The sequence below is a fragment of the Podarcis vaucheri genome (assembly GCF_965113315.1).
Source record: "Podarcis vaucheri genome assembly, chromosome: 16".
Classification (NCBI taxonomy): Eukaryota; Metazoa; Chordata; class Lepidosauria; order Squamata; family Lacertidae; genus Podarcis; species Podarcis vaucheri.
This window is the reverse complement of record NC_138754.1, coordinates 242,602-262,015: the sequence shown is the minus strand read 5'-3', so window position 1 is coordinate 262,015 and position 19,414 is coordinate 242,602. Positions and strand designations below refer to the sequence as shown.

The window sequence follows — 19,414 nt, the reverse complement described above, 5'->3', positions numbered from 1 at the left end:
GCTTTCTGAAACTCTCCTGACTCACCACACTGTGAATATCCATCTTGGCTCTTTATTCTACGACAGGACACAGAAAGAAAGACTGAGATACAGACCTAACTTGTTTTCAGGCAGTTCCGATTTCCTGATGAGCTGCTTGCCTACGGATTTAGACCCTCAGCACCCAACCTACGCTCTATCGTTCCCCATTCAGCAAGATATTCCAGAAGCCCTGCGTGATCCCCATCCCCTGCTCCCAGCCTCTTCCAGTCATGGGGGCACAGACCCCCAAATCCGCCTTTCCCCTCACATATATGCAGCCTAATCCTTCTGCAGAGCCTTTTCTCCCCAGCCTCAGTTACCCGCATGTAAATGGAGTCTCTTGCCTCCCAGGACGGGGGCAAGGATGAGCTGCCATCCTGAGACCTTTCGGGTGCTTGAAATTACACACACGTTATTCGGAGTAAGGAAACCCACAAAACCATCCCACGGGGAATAGTTGTTTCTCCCCAAAAGGGGGGTCCGCTCCAGCCAGCCCAGGAGCCGGAGTGGGGGGCAAGGTTTGGGGGCTGGAGCAGCCTCAGTAAGGAGTCCCAGCCCAGGGGGGATGTGGGGTTTGGCCACTGCCAAACCGACCCTCACCTGCTTCCATTTGGTGACTGGGCAGGGAGGTGCCAACCCTCTGCAGGACGGCAGCAGGTGGGAGGAGGAGGGCATGACAGTTTGGGGGGCCCAGAAGTGGCCAGAGTGGGACCCCGCCACCTTCAGGGAAGCCCAGCCCTGCGATGAAAACGGAGCGCCAAACCCCCAGAGAAGGGTGCAATGGTGTCTCCAAACAGGTTCAGAAAGCAAAGGAGACTGGGCGTGGTTTGCCCCCAACCTCTTCCCAGAGTCACCCACAAGGCCTGCTGCCCCCCCCCCACTGCAGACGCCCCTCATTCTACGCACCAAGGCCCAGCACGAAAAGAAACTGCCAAGGAGGCAAACAGATGCAGAGTCAGGAGTGACGGCAGCCCATCCTTCCCTCTGGGATTCTGAATTCCAGGTGCCCTGGACGGGAGGGAGTTATGTGGCTGCACCAAAGGGGGAAAACAGGAGATATTTCTGGCCTCCTAGCCCAGCATCCAAGGAAAGACCCCACCCCCAGGCTACCCTACCACCCCACACCCCCTAGGGGCTCCTGGAGAGCTCTGGGGCTCACCAACCGCTTTGAAAAACTGTCCAGAGTTTGCCCCTTCCGGAACGGGGGAAACAAGGCAACAGGGTCAGGAATGATGGCGAAGTCCATGGCGCCGGAGGCCAGGGAGGGGCCCTTTGCCAGGAGGGGTCCCCAGCCCCCCCCAACTCAGGCTGAAGGCACATCCAGCAAGGAAAGGGAGGGGCAGGAGTGGGGCTGGCCTGTCCCTGGCTGGCAGGCGCTGTGACAGGGGCTCCTCCAGGCCTCTTGCCAGCCCCCCCAAGGCCCCGCGGGGCTCAGTCTGCGGCGCTACGACGTGTGGCACTGGACGTTGTGGCGCATGGGGTCCTCAAAGTCGTCCTCATGGTGGAAGCCCCTCTCCTGGAAGTGGGGCTGCGTGAAGAGCTCCCGCAGCTCCACCTCCTCGGTGTCTTCTGTGGCCATCACCTCTTCGCGGGGAGGGAAGAAGGACTGCAGCTGGCGCAGCTGGTGAGGGGGCAGCCAGCCGGGGTCCGGGAACTTCACCTGGGCAAGAGAGGGGGGGAATCAGGGAACGGGAGAGCTGGAAGGGACCCCAAGGGGTGCAGGAATCCCAGCCAAGGCATCCCTGACAGACCTCTGCTTAAAAATCTCCAACGAAAGAGGGCCCACCTCCTTTCCAGGGAATCCGCCTCCCCAGTCTTTCCCTCTGAAAGCTCTTCCTTAGAGGATATGGAACGATAAGCTGGGAAGAGCATGAGACTCTTAATCTGAAGGTTGTGGCTTTGAGCCCCACGTTGGGCACAAGATCCCTGCGTTGCAAAGGGACTGGAATAGATCCACCCCAACTACAATTCTATTAAGAATGGTGGATGACTGGTTTGCAGCAAGTCCCCCTCCCAGCTCCCTGTCCCTCTCGCTCTGGATTAAGCCTGAATGCCCCCCTGCCCCCCCCCGGCGTCCCCAGTACCTGGAACTGAATGATCAGCTTCCCCTTCTGTGTTGGATTTCGGTAGATGGGCATCCCTTCGTTGGGAATGCACTTGGCCTCCCCAGGCTTGATGATGGTCCCTGAGGGGCACAGAGAGGGCAGAGTTGGGGAAAGGGGCAGGAAAGGGCCTCCCAAATGACCAAGGGGGTGGAGAGGCTCCCCCAAGCAGAAAGTCTGCTGCTGCCCCTGGGGGTTCTTCATTCACAGGAAAGGCGAAGAAGAGGGGGCAGGAGGGAAACACACATTTGTGGACAGAAATAAAAGTTTCCTCCCTCTTCCTCCATCTCTCATGACACTGGAAGTGGTGGGTATCAATTGAAGGTGGACATTGGGGATTAGCACAGAATCCCTTGATGCTACAACCACAGGCGGAAGTGTTTTCAGTGACGTTCACCATCAATTGTCTGCCGAGAGGGAGCTTTAACTGTGAGAGCAGCAGGTGTTGTGTTATGCTGCTCTGTGCCTCAGAAATATTAGCCACATTCACACACACACACACACACACACACAATTCAAGTAAATATGTTTCAGCATACCAAGTAAAAGTCATGTTATTTTTAAACTCTATCTTGCACAGTCTTTTCTAGGAGAGTAAAAGAGAACTATTAAAAAGGGTCAAACGACCCAGGGCAACTTCGGCACTACTCTGACAAGTATAATTACTACACTTCACGTGACTCTGGAACTCCCTGCCACAGGAGGCAGCAACGGCCACCAACCTGGATGGCTTTAAAAGAGGATGGGACAAATTCACAGAGGAGGAGAGGGCCCCTGATGGCTCCTCGCCAGGAGTCAGAGGCAGCCCTGCTTCTGGAAAGCCGTTGCTGGAAATGGCCGGAGGGGAGAGCGAGCCCTTGTCCTCAGGCCCGGCTCCAGGGCTTTCCCATGATGGGCACCTGGTCAGCTCCTGTGCAGACAGGATGCTGGAGCAGGTGGGATCCAGCAGGCTCCTCCTCCGCCTCCCCCTTTCTGATGTTCCCAGGCCTGGAGGAAGAGCCAGTCACCAACTTCTCCACCTCCCAGAGCCTCCCTTGGGCGCGTGCAGAGGGCCAAGGCCAGGGCAGGAAAGTCCACAGGCTTGGCAGGCAGATGCCAAACACCTCCCTCCTGAAGCCTGGCAGCCCCTTTGTGACTCAGAAGCCCCCTCCCAGCATTCCAGGCCCTGCTTAAAGCAAAGGGCTATTTCTCCATTTCACTCGCATGGGCAAACGTGGCTCCTTCTCCCCACAGGCCCAGATCCCCTCTTCCCGCCTGCGCTCACCTGGCCGCGAGGAGACCAGCAGCTTCCTGTTGTCCAGGGTGTGGATGATCTGCCGGCAGCCGCACAGGGCGTCCACCAAGCTCACCTCCCTCTTGATGATGAGGTCGCTGCCCTGGCGCTGGAAGATGGGGTGCATCTTCTGGTCCAGGACGATGACCACGTCGCCAGGCTCAAAGCCGGGCATCTGGTCGCCTTCCTGGTGGAAAGTGATCTTCTGCCGGTCGGCCATCCCTGCAGGAGGGAGGAGAGAGCTGCACGGATGCCAGAAAACCACCACCACCACCACGGCTGGCCCGGCTGCCTTCTCTCTCTCAGTCTCCTTCTGCACTGGCTTGCTGGGCTCTTGGCATTGTCACAAAACAGACACTTAAAATGATTGGGACATTTTGCCTGCTTTGACACTGTACTGTGAACCTGGTGCAGAATTCAGTGGCCACGTTGCTCACGGAGTCAAGGTGGTTGGAGCATAGAGCGCCAATCCTGGCCCGGCTGGACCAGCTGCCAATTAGTTTCCAGGCCCAATTCAAAGTGCTGGTTCTGATGTATAAAGCCTTAAATGGCTCAGGACTGCAATGCCTCAGGGATCGTCTCTTCCCATAGGAAACAGCCTGGACCCTGCAATTCTTATCTGAGGCCCTTCTCTGTGTGCCTCCTCCATGAGAAGTCTGGAGGGCAGCAAAACGAGAACAGGGCCTTTTCTGCAGTGGCTCCCCATCTGTGGGATGCTCTCCCCAGGCGACTTCCTTATAAACCTTTAGGCCCCAAGTGGAAAAGTTCCTCTTCAACCAGGTCTTCAGCTGATTAAACCCTATATGGCCTTTTGAAAGCGTTGGTAGGAAGATATTCTTTAATTTTTATGTTATGCATTTTGTGTTTCTATGATGTAAACCACCCTATGATCTCTGGGTGAAGGTATGCCAGACTTATTAAAAAAATCAATAAATAATTGGGGCTTGGGTTTGCCTTTTATCAAGGCCGGGAGCATGGCATCTCATAAAACAGGCCTCTTCCCATAAATGAAAAGACAAGGGCAGCTTCCCCGTTTAAGTGTGCTTTTGAGGCCGCTCTCTGAGCAGCATTTCAGGGCTGGGTGACAAGTCAGTCTTCCATTTCTCAGAGATGGTGTTATGCCAGGCGTGGGTGTGACCAGATGGAGACTTCATCCCCAGGCACAGGCAAGCAGGCTTCTGCAGGGCTTGGGAGGGACTGATTCAGCCGGCCCCCCGCCCCCACCGTGGAGCCAAGCCTACACAAAAATCCAGCCAAATCTCTGTCCTTCCATGAGCTCTTATGTTCTTCCCTCCCCACCCCCTAATTCTAGAGAACAAAATTCAATTAAAACATCATTTTAAAAAAAAACTTCAGAAGCTTGCTGCAGTTTTGTGACGTTTTGGTTGGTGAAGCCATTTTGAGAGAAAAAGTGGTGGCCCAGCGACTGGAGGTCAGACCAGGACCTGGGAGAGATTAGGGTTCGAATCCCAACCCGGCCACCAAGCTTCCAGGGGCTGCCTTTGGGCCCGTCACCTGCTCCCCGCCTAGGCTGCCTTGCAGGGCTGTTGTGGGGGTTAACGGAGGAGAGGGAGACCTGGGTCTGCCACCTGGAGCTCCTTGGAGGAAAGGTGTGATAGAAACCCAACAAGTTTGGGAGGCCTCGCTTTTCTGAGGGGCCAAATGTGGCTCCATTTTCTCCTTAAAAAAAGGAAAGCGGGTTTTTCTTGTAACCAAATCTCTTTAGACCCTATGAATTCTGCTCCCTTTCCATCCAGGCAGACCATGCACAATCCCAAAAGGTGCCGGCCAGCTTCTCACTTCCTGGCATCAAGAGTGATACAACAAGCCCCAAGGAAGAAGCTGACCCCCCAATTTGCCCCTCGGTGCCACTGCTGGGCGGAGAGGCTCTCCCCCTGCCTTGCCCCTGCCAGCCCTGCGGAGAAGACCTTGCGGGGTTCACTCACCTTTGTCCAGGTGGACGTTGAGGATCTTCTTCTCTCGGATGACCTTCCTGCCGTTGCAGGCCAGGCAGCGGTCCAGCGCCCTCAGCCACTCCCCCTGGCCCTTGCACTGCGAGCACATCGTCTGGATGTGGTGGACCATGTTGGGCCCCAGCTGGTGGACGATGACCTCCACGCCAGAGCCGTGGCACTTGGGGCAGCGCGTGTCCAGCCCCTCCCGGCTTCCACGGCCTGGGAAGGAAACAGAAAGGGCTTGGCGCGGGAGGAAGCCGTCCCTGATCTGACAGTCTCAAGAAGGAGAGCCGCGCAGCTGGATCAGGCCCAGCCTCCTCTTCTCAGCAGCCAAATGGCCCTAAGAAGCTAGGAACCCAGATAGACTGCCTCTGGACCTGGAGGCTCTACAAAACTCTAAAAAGAGCCTGGCTGCCGGATGAAGTCCAGGGGGAGCCATTTAACCCAACACCCCGTCCCCACCAGGTGCCCTAATGGGAAGCTCCTAAGCACAGGACCCGAGCAAAAGAGCAACTCTCCCTTCCTGCAGCTCCCAGCCCCTGGGATTCAGGATCATTGCTGCCCCTGACCAGTGGCCCCTGAAGCCCTCTCCTCTTCTATGAATTTGTCTTCTAATCCTCTTTTGAAGCCGTCCACCTTGACGATCCTCACCGCCCCCTGCGGGAGTGAGTTCCATCACCCAAAGGAGCCCCCGCCACACACTCCTGCCCCCTCCTCGCTCACCGTTGCAGCTCTTGCAGATGACGGACTTCTGCAGGGAGAGTTTCCGCGTGGCGCCATTGTACAGGTCCTCCAAGGTCACCGACAGCTGGTGGACGGCCGTCTTCCCTGAAACAAGGAGGCCAAAGCATCAGAAACCTCTTGCTGTTCACCAAGGAGCTACCGTTTGTTTATTTGGGGCCTTTTGCGTCCTGCTCTTCATCCCCAAAGGCTCCCAGAGTGGCTGACATACGATCAAAGCAAGACCATTCCTCCTTGCAGGCTGACAGTCTTGTTTGGAAAGAAAACCCACCACGACACGCAAGGGAAAAGGGACAGAGAGGGAGGAGGAAAACTCAAAACTCAGGCACCAATTTCTAAACAGTTGTTCCTAGAATGAAAGTTGAGTTAATTTTATTCTGTTTCAGTATTTTAACTTTTGTCTGTTTTAAAGTAGGGTGGTAGTTTTTTTCTTGATTTTACTGTTTTAAGTCACTTAACAATCAAAGGCTTTTAACAATCCAATGGTGTGTAAATTTTATGAAATAAAGTAAATAAACTTAAGAATCACTGAGAGGTGGCCACCTAACCTCTGCTTTAAAACCTGCAAGGTGGAAGAGTCCACCACCTTCTGAGAAAGTCCTTTCTACTGTGGAACAGCTTGCACTCTCAGAAAGTTCTTCCTGGTGATCAGTCAGAATCTCTTTGCTTGTCATTTGAATCCACTGCTTTGGGTACTACCCTCTAGGGAATTTCCACCAGGACTGACTGATTCATTTATTGGCATGTTTGTCCCACTTTTTGCTCCCAGGAGCTCCAGGTGGCTTGTATACTTTTATTGTAATGATCCGTATGTTTTAACAGATCAGGTATTTTATTTATATGTCTAAATGTTTAATTGGTTTATTATTATTATTATTATTATTGCTTCCCACCCCTCAATGCTTTTAGCTGTTCCTATTTTAGCTGTAAGCAGCCTTGAGTCACCCTCAGTGGGATATAAATAAATATTATAACAGTATGGCTCTGCCCCATCTCATTTAATCCCCACAGCAACAACCCTGTGGGGGAGGCCAGGGCTGAGACTATCCCAAGGTCACACCCAGTGAGCGCTTGAGGATTGATGGGGAGGATTTGAACCCAGGTCCAAGTCTGACACTCTCAGCAAGTCTGGCTCTCACAGAGGGGCCTGTATAGATCAGCAGAGGGAGCGATGCGATATCACCCCCTCTTTCTCCATCCAATGTCCCCACCTGCAGGCTGCTGAGAAGTCCCCAGGGCCACATGGCAGCCGTCCTGAAGCTGCAAAGCTCCCTGTCGGCAGGAAGGCAGCATTTCTGAGAGGGTTACTCAGGGCAATTAGGCAGAGATCTAAAGGGAACAGGATGCAATTACTGGGAGCTTGGATGGGGGGGGGGAGGAGGAGAGTCACACCCTTCACCCTGGAAGGAAGAGGAGGACCAGAAGGACAGCCTCGGCCAGTCTAAAGGGGGCACCAGCACAGCCCCCCACCCTCCGGGTTACATCCAGCCACCAAGGCCTACTCAGAGGAGACCCACTGAAATCAAGGGACTGGTGTTTATCCTCATTATGACTACTGTGGAGTTCCCTCCGGAGAGAAGCGAAACTGGCTCCCTCTTTGTTATCCTGCCGCCAGAGGCTGAGACCTTCCTGTCCAGACAGGCCTTTGGGGCAGGCGATGCAGATCCGCTGGGCAAATCGCTGCAGCTTAATGACTGGTTCTATCTGTGTTCTAACTATTGCTTGCTTTTATTACTCTGTATTCTAGAATGATGTTGTTAAATGTCAGAAGCCGCCTTGAATCCCAGGCAGAATAGGAATACCTTTAGTAATAATATAAAGGCGTTCCTAAACGTCTTTTCAGATCTTTCAAAGCCTCTCTCCAGCAGCATACGCCACGTGGGTATTTAGTTGTGATCATAGCTGTCAACTTTCCCCTTTTCTTGCGAGGAATCCTATTTGGAATAAGGGAATTTCCCTTAAAAAAAGAGAAACGTTGACGGCTATGGTTGTGATTCCTGCACTGCAAGGGGTTGGGCTGGGTGGCCTGATTCTACGCACCAAGCAAAAACATACATCCATTACAACAACAATTCAATCTGAAACAAGCACAGCAACACATCCCTCCTTGCTCTGTGATGGCAGGGGTCCAACTCAGTCGCACCCTTGGGATCAATGGGCCTCAGTGAGCCTATCCGTGTCAATGGACCTCAGGAAGGCCAGAGCAGATCATCAGCTCTCAGGGATTTGTTTTGGCCAGGGATGGAGGATCGGTGGAACTCCAAGACGTTGTTGGAGTCCAACTGCCACCAGCCCAAGCAGCTAGCGGGGCCCACGGGGAGGCACTGCATCTATTTCACAAAATTTGCACACAAAGAAAAGCCTCAGGAGGTTTACAAAGAAAGGAATAAAATTTATCAGCAAAAACAATCATTTGAAACATTTAAAATTAAAATCAGGAATAAACTAAAAACAAGCATACACCAACGTTCTACATGTCTGGATACAGGTTTGTCTAAACAAATGTGGTTTTTTGGCAGGTGCCATAAAAAACGCAGTGATGGTGCCTGCCTGACGTCAACAGGCAGGGGGTTCCACAGAGCAGGGGCTGCCACACTCAAATATCGATGTGGAACAGGTCAGGGGTGAAGGGGTGGGAAGCGTGCCTTTGGGGCCCCCCACGCCTGGCTTAGAAGGACTCCCCTCCCTCCGAACTACCAAGCAGCCAAGTTTCAGGGTGCTGCTGCCATCCCTCAGTGGGGGGGGGGGGCCGTCCCCACACCCCATTTCTCCCTTATGGCCCGTGAACCACAAACCGCCTTCCCAAACGGAAAGTGGCCACAAGATTCATTTCTGTTTTTCCATTTTCAGGATTCATTCTATACAACCGTCTCAAGGTGACACCAAAGATTATTCAAAACGCTTAAAAATAGCAAATAAATTTAGAACTCAAAGAAGGTGTCTGGGTGAGAACTTCCTGAGCAGGAAAGTAGAAGGTTCAATAAATAAATGGCAATGGAGCCGGACTCTGCTCCTCCAAGTGCAGCCTTCTCAGCAAGAGCCTGTCTCCCAGAGGAAGCAAAGCCCCCCCCCCGCCCCCAAGTACCTCTCCTCTCCACGCGGGGACCGTGGGTGCGGGGCCCGCCTCCGAAAAACAGGTCAAAGATGTCCATGGGGGGCCCGAAGCCGCCCCTGCCGCCTTCCTTCATGGCCCGCTCCCCCCCGCGGTCGTACATCGACCTCTTGTGGGGGTCCGACAGCACCTCGTAGGCCTGGGAAATCTGCTTGAACTGGGGGGGGGGGAGAAGGTGTCGAGTCAGAGGACGGGAGAGCCGGAAGGGACCCCCAAGGGTCATGTAGTCCAGCCCGCCCAGCCCAGCCCAGCCCCCGGACCTACCCTGTCCCCCTCACTGGGGTTCTTGTCTGGGTGGTACCTCAGCGCCAGGCGCCGGTAAGCGCGCTTGATCTCCTCCATCGTGGCGCAGGGCTTGACCCCCAGCACATCGTAGTACCCGGTTTCCTTCACCATCTTCCTTGAGGCAGTTCAGCGGTCAGCGCCCGGCAGCGTCAAGTCCCCCTGGCTCACCCGTCCAAGCCCAGAGAGAGCCTCTGCCCTAGAGAGAGGACCTGGGGGTCATTCAGGAAAACAGAAGCAGCTCTTGAGAAAGCCCCAGGATGCTGGCTGCCAAAAGATCCAAGAGGGAAGAGGGCAGTAAAAGGAGAAGCGGCCCCTTTAATGGCTGGGCTGGCTCCCCGAGAGTCTCGCTGGCCCTCTTCCCCCAAACAGACACCTGTCAGGCAGGTGGGGCTGCCAGTGCCCTGCTGCTGCGGCTTCCCAATTAAGAGCGCCTCCTCCTCCTCTTCCCTGTGCGGACGGACCGGTTGGAGGAAGCAGGAGGGCGTGGCGGGGCTGAGTGCGTCAGATCCCAAAGGTGCTGATTACCTGCCCGCCTCACAGGGCGAGCGTGAATGCCTCCTGAGCCCCGGAGGGCGTGGGACGGGAGCTGCAGCAGCAGCAGCACCAGAAAAAAGCCCAGACCAAGCAAGATTCCCCTGCCCTACTTTCCTCTCCGTCCGCTGCGCAACCCAGCGCACCAAGCCCTCCTTTAAGGCCTTAATTGCCACTTGCTAACGAAGCAGCCTGGCCGCGCCCGCCCGTGGCACACTTTGGCCAGGGCCGCCTGTCACTCTCTTCCCCTGGAAATAAAGTAAGATTCTAGTCCTCATCGGGGAACAAGGGCATCTTCCTCAGGAAGAGTCAGACCGATAGGTCCATCTAGGAACAGAGGATGCTGCCTTCGACCGGATCAGACCACGGGCCCATCCAGCTCAGCAGGGTGGATATGATTTAAATCAAATCGCTTTAAATCACGATGGGCCTGCCCCAAAGGGCCACGCTCCAGCCCTTGGAAGCATTCACAGGCAGAGGACTGTGGTTCATGTGGGCTGCCCCCTCTTCTCTGCCCAAAACTCCTCCAAACAGCTGGAGGGGGGTCTCTGGGTGCCCTGCTTCCCTCAGCTCTTTTGGCAGCACCGAGTCAGCAGAAAAACTCCCTTGCGAAGGCCTTGCCCAAGAGGAGCCGAGGGGCCACTGGTTGCAAGAGGAGAAGGGCCTCATTCTGCAAAGCCCTCTGGCAAACTTGGGTGCCGCCCCCTCCAGGGGCTGCTGGACTCCCAACTCCCAGCAGCCAGGCTCAGCCGTGACAGTGTCGTCCCCACAAGTCCTGGAGGGCCACAGATGCTGTCCAGGGCTGATGGAAGCATAGAGCTGTAGAGCTGGGAGGCCTCCAAGGGTCATCTAGTCCAACCCCCGCTGCACTGCAGGAACCACAGCTAAAGGATCCCTGATTAATCTCGATTTTAAAAGCCTCCGAAAGAGGAGAGTGGGCTGCTCCACTGTTGAAGGAATGCTAAACGTCAACTCAGCTGACAGAAGAAGGGGCCGGAGATCATCCAACACGGAGGTTACCCAGTCAAAGCCCTGGTCCACTCAGCTGAGTAATGTCCGCCCTGGCTGGCAGCAGCTCTCCAGGGCTTCGGACTCAGGGGCTACTAGCTACAATGGCTATGGTCCGCCTCCATTGTCGGAAGCAGCAAGGCTTCTGAGCACCAGTTCCTGGAAACCACAACCGGGGAGAGGGGTCTTGCTCTCGAATTCTGCTTGTGGATTGCCTGTTCAGCCACGGTGAGAACAGGATGCTGGAATAGATGGGAGGTGGCCTGATCCAGGAGGCTCTTTCTGGGTTCCTAGGGCACTCAAGAAGATGGAAGCGGTTTTTGTGCCAAGCAACAGGGGCTGCTTAGTATGGTCCTGCCGGAGGGCAGAAAACTGGGCAAGTCACTTGGGGCCCCGCTGTAAGTCGGGGGGGGGCCCTTTTGGCCATTCGGTCAGCTGCAGAAGTGGAGGGAATGATGGTCGGGGGCCTTCTCTGTCGCTGCCCCTAAGCGGTGACCCTCTCACCCCACAGAGATGCGTCTGGCACCACCCTGAGTCAGGTCCCGCCATGGGTGGCAGACACACCTGTGCACCTGCCCTGGGACAGCCCTTCTGTGTGGGGCTCAGCCCTCCTGCTTTGTTGTTTTTGCTCAGAGTCCTTGCATTTCTTTCCACAAACTGCCCTACCTCTCTTGTCTTTAGCGGAATGATTATGTCACTGCAACCCGTCCTGGGACCTTGCAGTGAAGGGCGGGTAAGAAGGCTCTTAAATAAATACGTGAACAGGGCTGCAAGCCCATTCACTTATCCTGGCCTGCCTGGGTGAGGTTTGGGGAAGGAGCACCACAGCTCAATGGGCAGAGCAGGCATCTCTGAGTAGGGCTGGGAGCGTCCTGCTTCCGTAACTCTGGAGAGCCACTGCTGCCGCCCAGTGTAAGATGATACGGTCTAAGGGAACTTCCTGAGACTCCAGGTGAGCAAACGCAGGGGTTGGACTAGATGCCCCATGGGACCCCTTCCAACGCTACAAGTCTATGATCCTATGAATGGGAGGGCTGCCAGGAGTCCACACGTAATGCTTAGCAAGAAAAGCCAAGCCGCATCCCAGACGGGGAGGGAGCCTGGGAAAAACTCTTCTTCCCTGATTACCCTGAACAAGCAAGAAGCCAAGAACTCCGAGAGCCACTTCTGAGGCGCACAGAGGCCACGCTGGGCCTTTGATCTCCCAGGCAAAGCTGGGTGTGCAGGGATGCCCCACCTGGCCGGCCTGAGGCTCCTCCGTGGGCACAAAACGCTGCCCCACACTGGAAGCAGCGCACAGGGGAGTCGGCAAGGAAAAGCTTTGGGACGGCAGATTTCAGGGTCTGATCCTGCCCCACAACAAAGGCAACACAAATGCAAGGCAGGGATTTGTTTGTTCCTTAAAGCTTTTCAACTTCAGCACTTTAAAGCCTTGTTCCTGAAAGCCTTTCAACCAAACGCAACACCCTGTCCGCCTTCCACGCTCCACTCGTGAATGAGCTAAAACAAATCCGACAGGACAGACGACCTGCTGCAAGTTTATAAGATGATGCACGGCATGAAGAAAGCAGAGAGAGAAAAGCAGGCAGAGGCAAACTTGGCCCCGTGCCAGGAGAAAAGGTTTTCTCCCTCTCACGACACCAGAAGTGGTGGGCACCCAGGGAAGCGGAACGTGGAGGATAAAGGACAGAGAAAAAGGAGGACTTCTTCATGCAGCACAGAATTCAACTGTGGAACTCCCTCCTGCAGGAGGCAGCCAGGCCACCCAGCTGGAAGACTGGAGGAGAGGGCTATGGAGGGCGGCTGGTCCCCTGGCCATGCTCTGCCTCCAGAGCGGAGCGGCAGCCAGGCTCCTGAATCCCAGGGGCTGGGAGAGTTGCTCTTGCGCTTGGACCCTGCTTGCAGGCGTCCCATAAGGGGCACCTGGTCGGCCATCATGAGAACAGGAGGCTGGACTCGAGGCCTCCCCCCCTTTGGCCTGATCCAGCAGCAGCCAGGCTCTTCCATTCAAAGGAATTCTCTACATGGTTCCAAGCAGGCCTCAAAGGAAACGTGGGAGGAGCTCTCCTGGTCTTGACTGGCACAGCTTTGCACTCTCGGCCAAAAGAGGCCAGGCTATCTCACTCTGGGGAAACCCAAGGACTGGGCAGGAGAGCCGGCCATCCGCTCCACCCTCCAGTTGGGAGAAAAGGTCGCAGGCAGCCAGGCAGCTTCAGTCCCAAACGGCATCTCCATGGAGGGCTGAATCCTGGTCTGAAAGCCTGGAGAGTCGCTGCTGCCAGTCAGGGCAGGCAATCCTGAGCTAGAAGGGCCAGCGGCCTGGCTCACTATGAGGCCGCCTCCTATGTCCCCATCCATCCGAGGACATACAAGGCTGCTCTTGGTATCGCCTACCCGGACTGGCAGCAGCTCTCCAGGGTTTCAGACCAGGAATCAGCCCTGCCTGGAGATGCTGCTGGGGGCGGACCCCGGGACCTTCTGCATGCCAAGCACGTGCTCTGCCACTCAGCCAGCATTAGAAACTCAAACAGATAATTTAATTGCCAAATGGCACCTTGAACCTGGGTTACGGTCGCCAGAATGGAATGTCTTGGTGCCTTTTTTTCAAGAAAATTTATTGTTGTTGTTATTTCTATACCGCTTTATATTTTGAAGAACAAATCTCAAAGCAGTTTACAGATCATGAAAACATCAAATAAAGCAATCCAGAATAAAGACAAATTCCACCTTCAAGGAAAGTATTTCATATCCTTCTCTAAGTGACATTTTGCCTTCCCCAGTCGCCAGCCTGACATCCAGAGATCTCCACGTGGTCACCACTGGACCTGTGACAAAATGCACCTGGCTAAGTTTTAACACTGCACTCAGCTAGAGTCCTCCCCCTTAAAATAAAGCAAGATTCCAGTCCTCATGGTTCTGAATAAATGGTCGATTTAAATAGGAACGCACTGCCTCATGTTCAGCAGAGCAGGAGCCTCTCAGCGGCTGGGAGCAGAAACAGCTTTCTAGGGCAGGTTTGTGGAGCTGCCCCAGCCCAGAGTGGCTTCTGCTCCTCTCCCGGCCGGCATCCAGCCAAACAGGTTCTCTGGGCGCTTGCAGCTGCGCCCGGAAAGAGCCCAGGCGCTACCACAGGCTCCCACAAGCGTGACCAGCACAGCACGCGGAGACTGTGGCTGCGGAGTGAGCGTCTGAGGTGCCAGCAGTAGCACCTCCCTGCCTCCCTGGAACAAGCTCTGGGCACGGCTGTGCGATGGAGGCCCAGGCAGGGGCGCCTGCGGTCGCTTTTCCTTGCACAACTGCTTGCTGGGTGGCCCCTTGCCAGATGATTCCTGCACTGGGTTGGACTAGATGACTCTGAAGGTCCCTTCTGACCCTTCTACAATGCTAGGAAATGTGCCTTGGGTTGCCCCATTTTGTAAAGGAGCAGGTGCAGTAGATTTCCTCAGAGGTTCCATCAGCTGCTGCAATCTGGTGCAGTCAGCTTCAGTTCTTGCTCAAGTCGAGACAGACGGAGCAAGCAGGAGAGCAAGACTCCCAGGACAACCCTCCCCCTCCCAGCCGGGCTGCATCCTGTTTGTTCAGTCAGCACCCTAAAGCAACAGGATCAGGGCCGGCCAGTGACACCTCAGCTGCACCCCAACAAAAAAGGAAGCTTACTTATACTGAGTCAGACTGCTGGTTCACCCAGACCAGGACTGTCTACACTAGCTGGCAGCAGCGGCTCTTTCCAAGGCTGCTTTCAGAGCCCCACCTGGAGACGCCAGCAGGAACTGAACCCCAGACTCTCAGATGCTCTGCCACAAAGCCGCATCCCTTCCTCAAATACTGCATCTGCACAGAGGCTGGGCCAAGTTTACAGAGGACAAGAGCACTCAAGGAGCCTGCTGGATCAGGCCAATGACCCATTTAGTCCAGCCTCCTGTTCTCAGTGGCCAAATAGCCCAAAGAATCTAGGAACCAAGATAGACTGCCTCTGGAACTGGAGGTTCCCTAAGGACAGAAGGAGAGCCTGGCTGCTGGAGGGGGCTAACCAGAGTGGCCACCCCGATGCTTATTGTGGGAACCCCACAAGTGGGTCGTCCCCCCCACTCCTGCAGGTCCCAGCAGCTCTTATTCAGGAGGCAGAGCACAGACATCACGGCTAGTAGCCATAAATACCCGCTCTCATGAATTTGTATAATTCTCTTTCAAAGCCTTCCAAGTTGGTAGTCCTCACTGCCACCTGCAGGAGCCAGTTCCACAGTTTAATCCATGCTGTGTGAATGAGGGCTTCCTTTCATCTGTCCTGAGTCTTCCACCACGCAGCTTCCTGGGATGTCCACCAGCTGTGTGGGAAACTGGCAAGCAGGATCTTAGCACAAGAGACTGCTTCCCTCCTGTGGTTTCCAGCAACTGGGATCCGGGAGTGTCTTTTTTGGCCCGCCATGGAGAGGGTCAAGGCTGAAAAGGAACCTGAATCATCCTTGGGAAACTGGTGTAAAAAGAGTGACAGTGTGTTGTTGCAGGAATTTATGTATAGGTTCGGGGGGGGGGGTTGCCCCTCCAGCAGATCTCATGCACATGCAGCCCACTACCAGAATCAGCACAATCCCTTTTGCGACTTTTGTGATTTGTCCCCACAAAACACTTCATCACAGTTTCTTCCTGCCTATTCAAAGGGCCTCTGCTGCACAATACCAAATGTAAGAATTCCCTGATCAATGTACAGTGGTACCTCGGGTTAAGTACTTAATTCGTTCCGGAGGTCCGTTCTTAACCTGAAACTGTTCTTAACCTGAAGCACCACTTTAGCTAATGGGACCTCCTGCTGCCACCACACCGCCGGAGCCCGATTTCTGTTCTTATCCTGAAGCAAAGTTCTTAACCTGAAACACTATTTCTGGGTTAGCGGAGTCTGTAACCTGAAGTGTATGTAACCTGAAGCGTATGTAACCCAAGGTACCACTATATCTATGTACTGGCTCACTGGGAAAACTTCAGAAATTCATCTAGACCTGTGAGCTCAGCTCCTCAGCAGCCCCTCTGCCTGAGTGAGAATCCCTGGCATCCTGATACCTGAGTGCCAGACAAGTAACAATGAAGACAAAAGAGTGTGATGAACTTGGCTGGGAAACAGGGAAATGTAAATATCTCTTTTGCTACACTTTATGGGTGTTTGGTGGAGGGCAAGGGGAACCATGGGGCAGGGTCCAGGATGCTCAGATTAGTGCCACCAGACCTCCCCTTTCATGATGTAACCGTGATGTATTAGTGATGTAGTTTGGGGACGTGTAACATGGGGATTAGCAGCTAATAAAAGTTTGGGTTCTCTTTTGTTTGGGGCTCCCATCTTGTTCCACTTGGTGGCAGGTGGGAGTCCTGTCGCGACAGTCTTCCGTCAAGACCAGGCCTCCTGGCTGCTGTTTTGCTCTGCCATTCCTGGCTGGTGTCCTTGTTTTTTGTCCAAGGGAGCCCTCGGATTTCTCCGTTAACAGTGTTAAGGTTACTTCAGCAACAGAATCATAGAATTGGAAGGGAAGCCAAGGGTCATCTAGTCCAAGCCCAAGCCCAAGAAAGATGCATGGAGGAAGAACACAATTAAAGCAGAGACAGGAAGTTGTACGCTGCCCACGGGCAGAGCCTATTTTGCTTCAGCTTGATCTGCAACAAGTCATTTTAAAAATATGCTGCTGAAACATCATGGCTCGCAGCCCGATGCTGAGAATACTCCCCCAAGAAGGACCCAGGCTGCAATCCTGTGCGCCCTGAGCTGGGAGCAAGTCCCCCTGAGGTCAGCTGGGCTCCCTTCCAGAGGCAAGTGAGGAGGAGTCTGGGAGAGGAAAGGAAGACTCTTATCAGCCAGGGACAACAACAGGATGTCTTGTTTGCTTTCTGTGTGTGACCTTCTCTCTCCAACTAGGACTCCTCAAAAGTAGCCAAAGTTGCAGCGGAAATCAAGGCAAGATTTTTGCAGCCCCAGCTTAAAGACTGAACAAAGTTTATTATGGCATTTACAGGAGATTTCCTGGGCCCTAGTTTCTCATCAGGTGATAAAGGAAGTTTATTCAACACCTCTAATGAAGAAGGAAAAATCACACATGAGTGGGAGCCTCCAAGGGGCCACCACCAGAAGAGCCCCGCCTGCATTTTTGCCCCCTAAATCCTGAACCTCCCGCAGTGAAATATTTAAAAGCAGCTTATACAGTAAGAAATTAAGAATTAAAAAGGCACAACAAAATAAACTTCACAAAGATTAAACAGCAAGAACACAATAACGAAGGCAATAAAAACCTAGTTAAAAAAGAAAACAGAAACAAAACCCCCCTTTCTTTAAAAATACATTAAAAATACATTTTTTAAAATGCTAAATACATTCTTGTTTAGAAAGCCCAACCAGATCCTTAAAATCTGTTTTAATATTTTGACTTTTCGTATGTTTCAAAGTACCATTTTATATTTTCCTTGATTTATTTATATTTCTGTAATCCGATTTGAGGGCTGTTGTTTTACACTCTAGCGGTGTGTACATTTTATGAAATAAAGAAGCACAATCAATAGAGAGAGAGACGTCAGTCTAGCCAGCCAGGGCCTTAGAAGGCTGTGGGTGAGGGCAGGAGGGGAACCCAGGCGTCCGAGGCGGCCCCCCCCACCCGAGGACCCAGGCGTCCGGGGAAGGAGGGGCGTGGCGAGGAAGAAGAGGGAAAAGGACCCAGGCGTCCGAGGAGCTCCCCGCCCCCCCCCCCGCCTCACTCACCCTCCGCCGCTCCGACCGCTTCCTTCCTCGAGAGGAACTCTCTGGAAGCGCCGCCCCGCCCCGCTGGGCGCCCATTGGCCGGCGCAGGCAGCCAAGGTCCGCCCTCCCGAGGAAGCCCCGCCCCTCCCCCTGAGAAACTCGGCGGGGTTTTGTTGTGTTCCTTCCCTCGCGCCCGGAGAGGCCCCGCCTCCGAGCCCCGCGATTGGGCGGCGGCGAGAGCGGCCGGGCCTCCTCTGCGGCTGTGGATTGGCTGCGCTCCACGCTCGTCAGCCGCACGGCGGCCACTGAACGGGCGACCTTCGGTTTGAGCGAGAAGAGCGGGAACTTGTCGCCGTCAGGGATGCGGCGGTTGGGCGCGCGGGGGGGGGGAGCGCCGAAACTCCCGCCTTTTTCTCCCGCGCATGCGCCTCAGCCTCAGGCGGCGGGGCTGCCGGGGAGACTTGCGCCCAGAACCCAGATTGTATTTATTTTTATTATGATTGTTTTGGGGAGGGACCCCGAGGGTCATCCAGTCCAGCCCCCTGCAATGTAGGAATCTCAAGGAGGGCCTTCGTGGCATTTTAGAAATGGACGTGGAAGCAGAGAGAGCGGCTGTCCCAGCGGGGGGCCCCTCAGAAATGAGAAAGAAAAGAGGCCCCAAGTCCTGGCTGGGCCCACAATCCCAACCCTGCGGAGGAGGCCGGGCCAAGGCCAGGCGGGCTCTGCAGAACAGGCCAGGCAGCCAGCTCCATGGCGGGGGGCTGCCCTGGGCAGCGGGCTGCAAGGGCTGCGGGGAAATGTGGGGCAGGGGGGGCTCCCACCCTGAACCTCCACTGCCTTGCAGCTCTGCTCAGGCGTGAGGAAGCCTTGGGGAACAAACGCGGAGGAAAAAGCCAGGCCTGCCGGTCCCTTTTTTCTGGGGCTCCTTGAGAGTATGCAGCACCGGCACCTTTTTCAGGTGTTCAAAGGGTGGCACTGACGGTAACAACGTCATGGTGAGTACCAGCCCCTTTTTAATTAAAAAAAAGTATGATTGTCTTCCATGAACACGTGTGTTTTAACAGTGTGTCTGTAAATGCCTGCGGAGGCCAATTCTGGATCCACACCATGTCCTTCCACAGTAGGGACAGAGGTTTCTGATCAGGAGTTGATCCTGGTGAGGGTTTGCCAGCTGTGCCTTCCTCTTAACACGATTCTCCCTTTTCTTCCTGAGTTTGAGCATCTTCAAAGGCAGGACAACTTTGGTAAAGGCTGTTCTCAGGGTGATCACAGGCCAATGTTTCCCACTTGTCAATGTTTATACTACTTTTTTTAGATTTGCCTTGAGAGAGTCTTTAAACCTCTTTTGTTGACCACCAGCATTATGCTTTCCATTTTTAAGTTTGGAATAGAGTAGTTGCTTTGGACCCCTTCATGGAGCACTGCCTGGCCGTGGCGAAGGGGCTTGAATAACTCAGAGAAGCTATGAGCTAAGCTGTGCAGGGCCACCCAAGATGGACGGGTCATAGTGGAGAGTTTTGATCAAACGTGATCCACCTGGAGCAGGAACCGGCGAGCCACTCCAGTATCCCTGCCAAGAAAACTCCATGGACAAAGGCAACAGGCATATAAAAGTTATGACGCTGGAAGATGAGCCCCTCAGGTCGGAAGGCGTCCAACATGCTACTGGGGAAG

At 54.4% G+C, this 19,414-nt stretch overlaps 1 protein-coding gene across 1 annotated transcript; it reads right to left on the bottom strand.

Moving 5' to 3' along the window:
* Positions 1–36: 36 nt before the first annotated feature.
* On the bottom strand, positions 37–17,858 carry LOC309520512 (dnaJ homolog subfamily A member 1-like). The gene is made up of 8 exons (XM_082202400.1): positions 17,762–17,858; positions 9,469–9,685; positions 9,178–9,361; positions 6,075–6,179; positions 5,343–5,570; positions 3,388–3,618; positions 2,106–2,206; positions 37–1,681 (listed from the first exon to the last, which is right to left on the bottom strand). The coding sequence occupies exons 2-8, from the start codon at positions 9,598–9,600 to the stop codon at positions 1,466–1,468; spliced, it is 1,197 nt and encodes a 398-aa protein (XP_082058526.1). The 5' UTR covers positions 9,601–9,685; positions 17,762–17,858; the 3' UTR covers positions 37–1,465.
* Between the last annotated feature and the right edge of the window lie 1,556 nt (positions 17,859–19,414).

What these genes read in the sequence shown, in the direction of transcription:
- LOC309520512 (XM_082202400.1), bottom strand. Translation starts at nt 9,600, where the DNA reads ATGGTGAAGGAAACCGGGTACTACGATGTGCTGGGGGTCAAGCCCTGC. An exon ending in ACCCCAGTGAGGGGGACAGG is followed by an intron (nt 9,362 to 9,468) that starts GTAGGTCCGGGG and finishes CCCCCCCCCCAG; the next exon opens with TTCAAGCAGATTTCCCAGGC. An exon ending in AGCTGATCATTCAGTTCCAG is followed by an intron (nt 1,682 to 2,105) that starts GTACTGGGGACG and finishes TCTCTTGCCCAG; the next exon opens with GTGAAGTTCCCGGACCCCGG.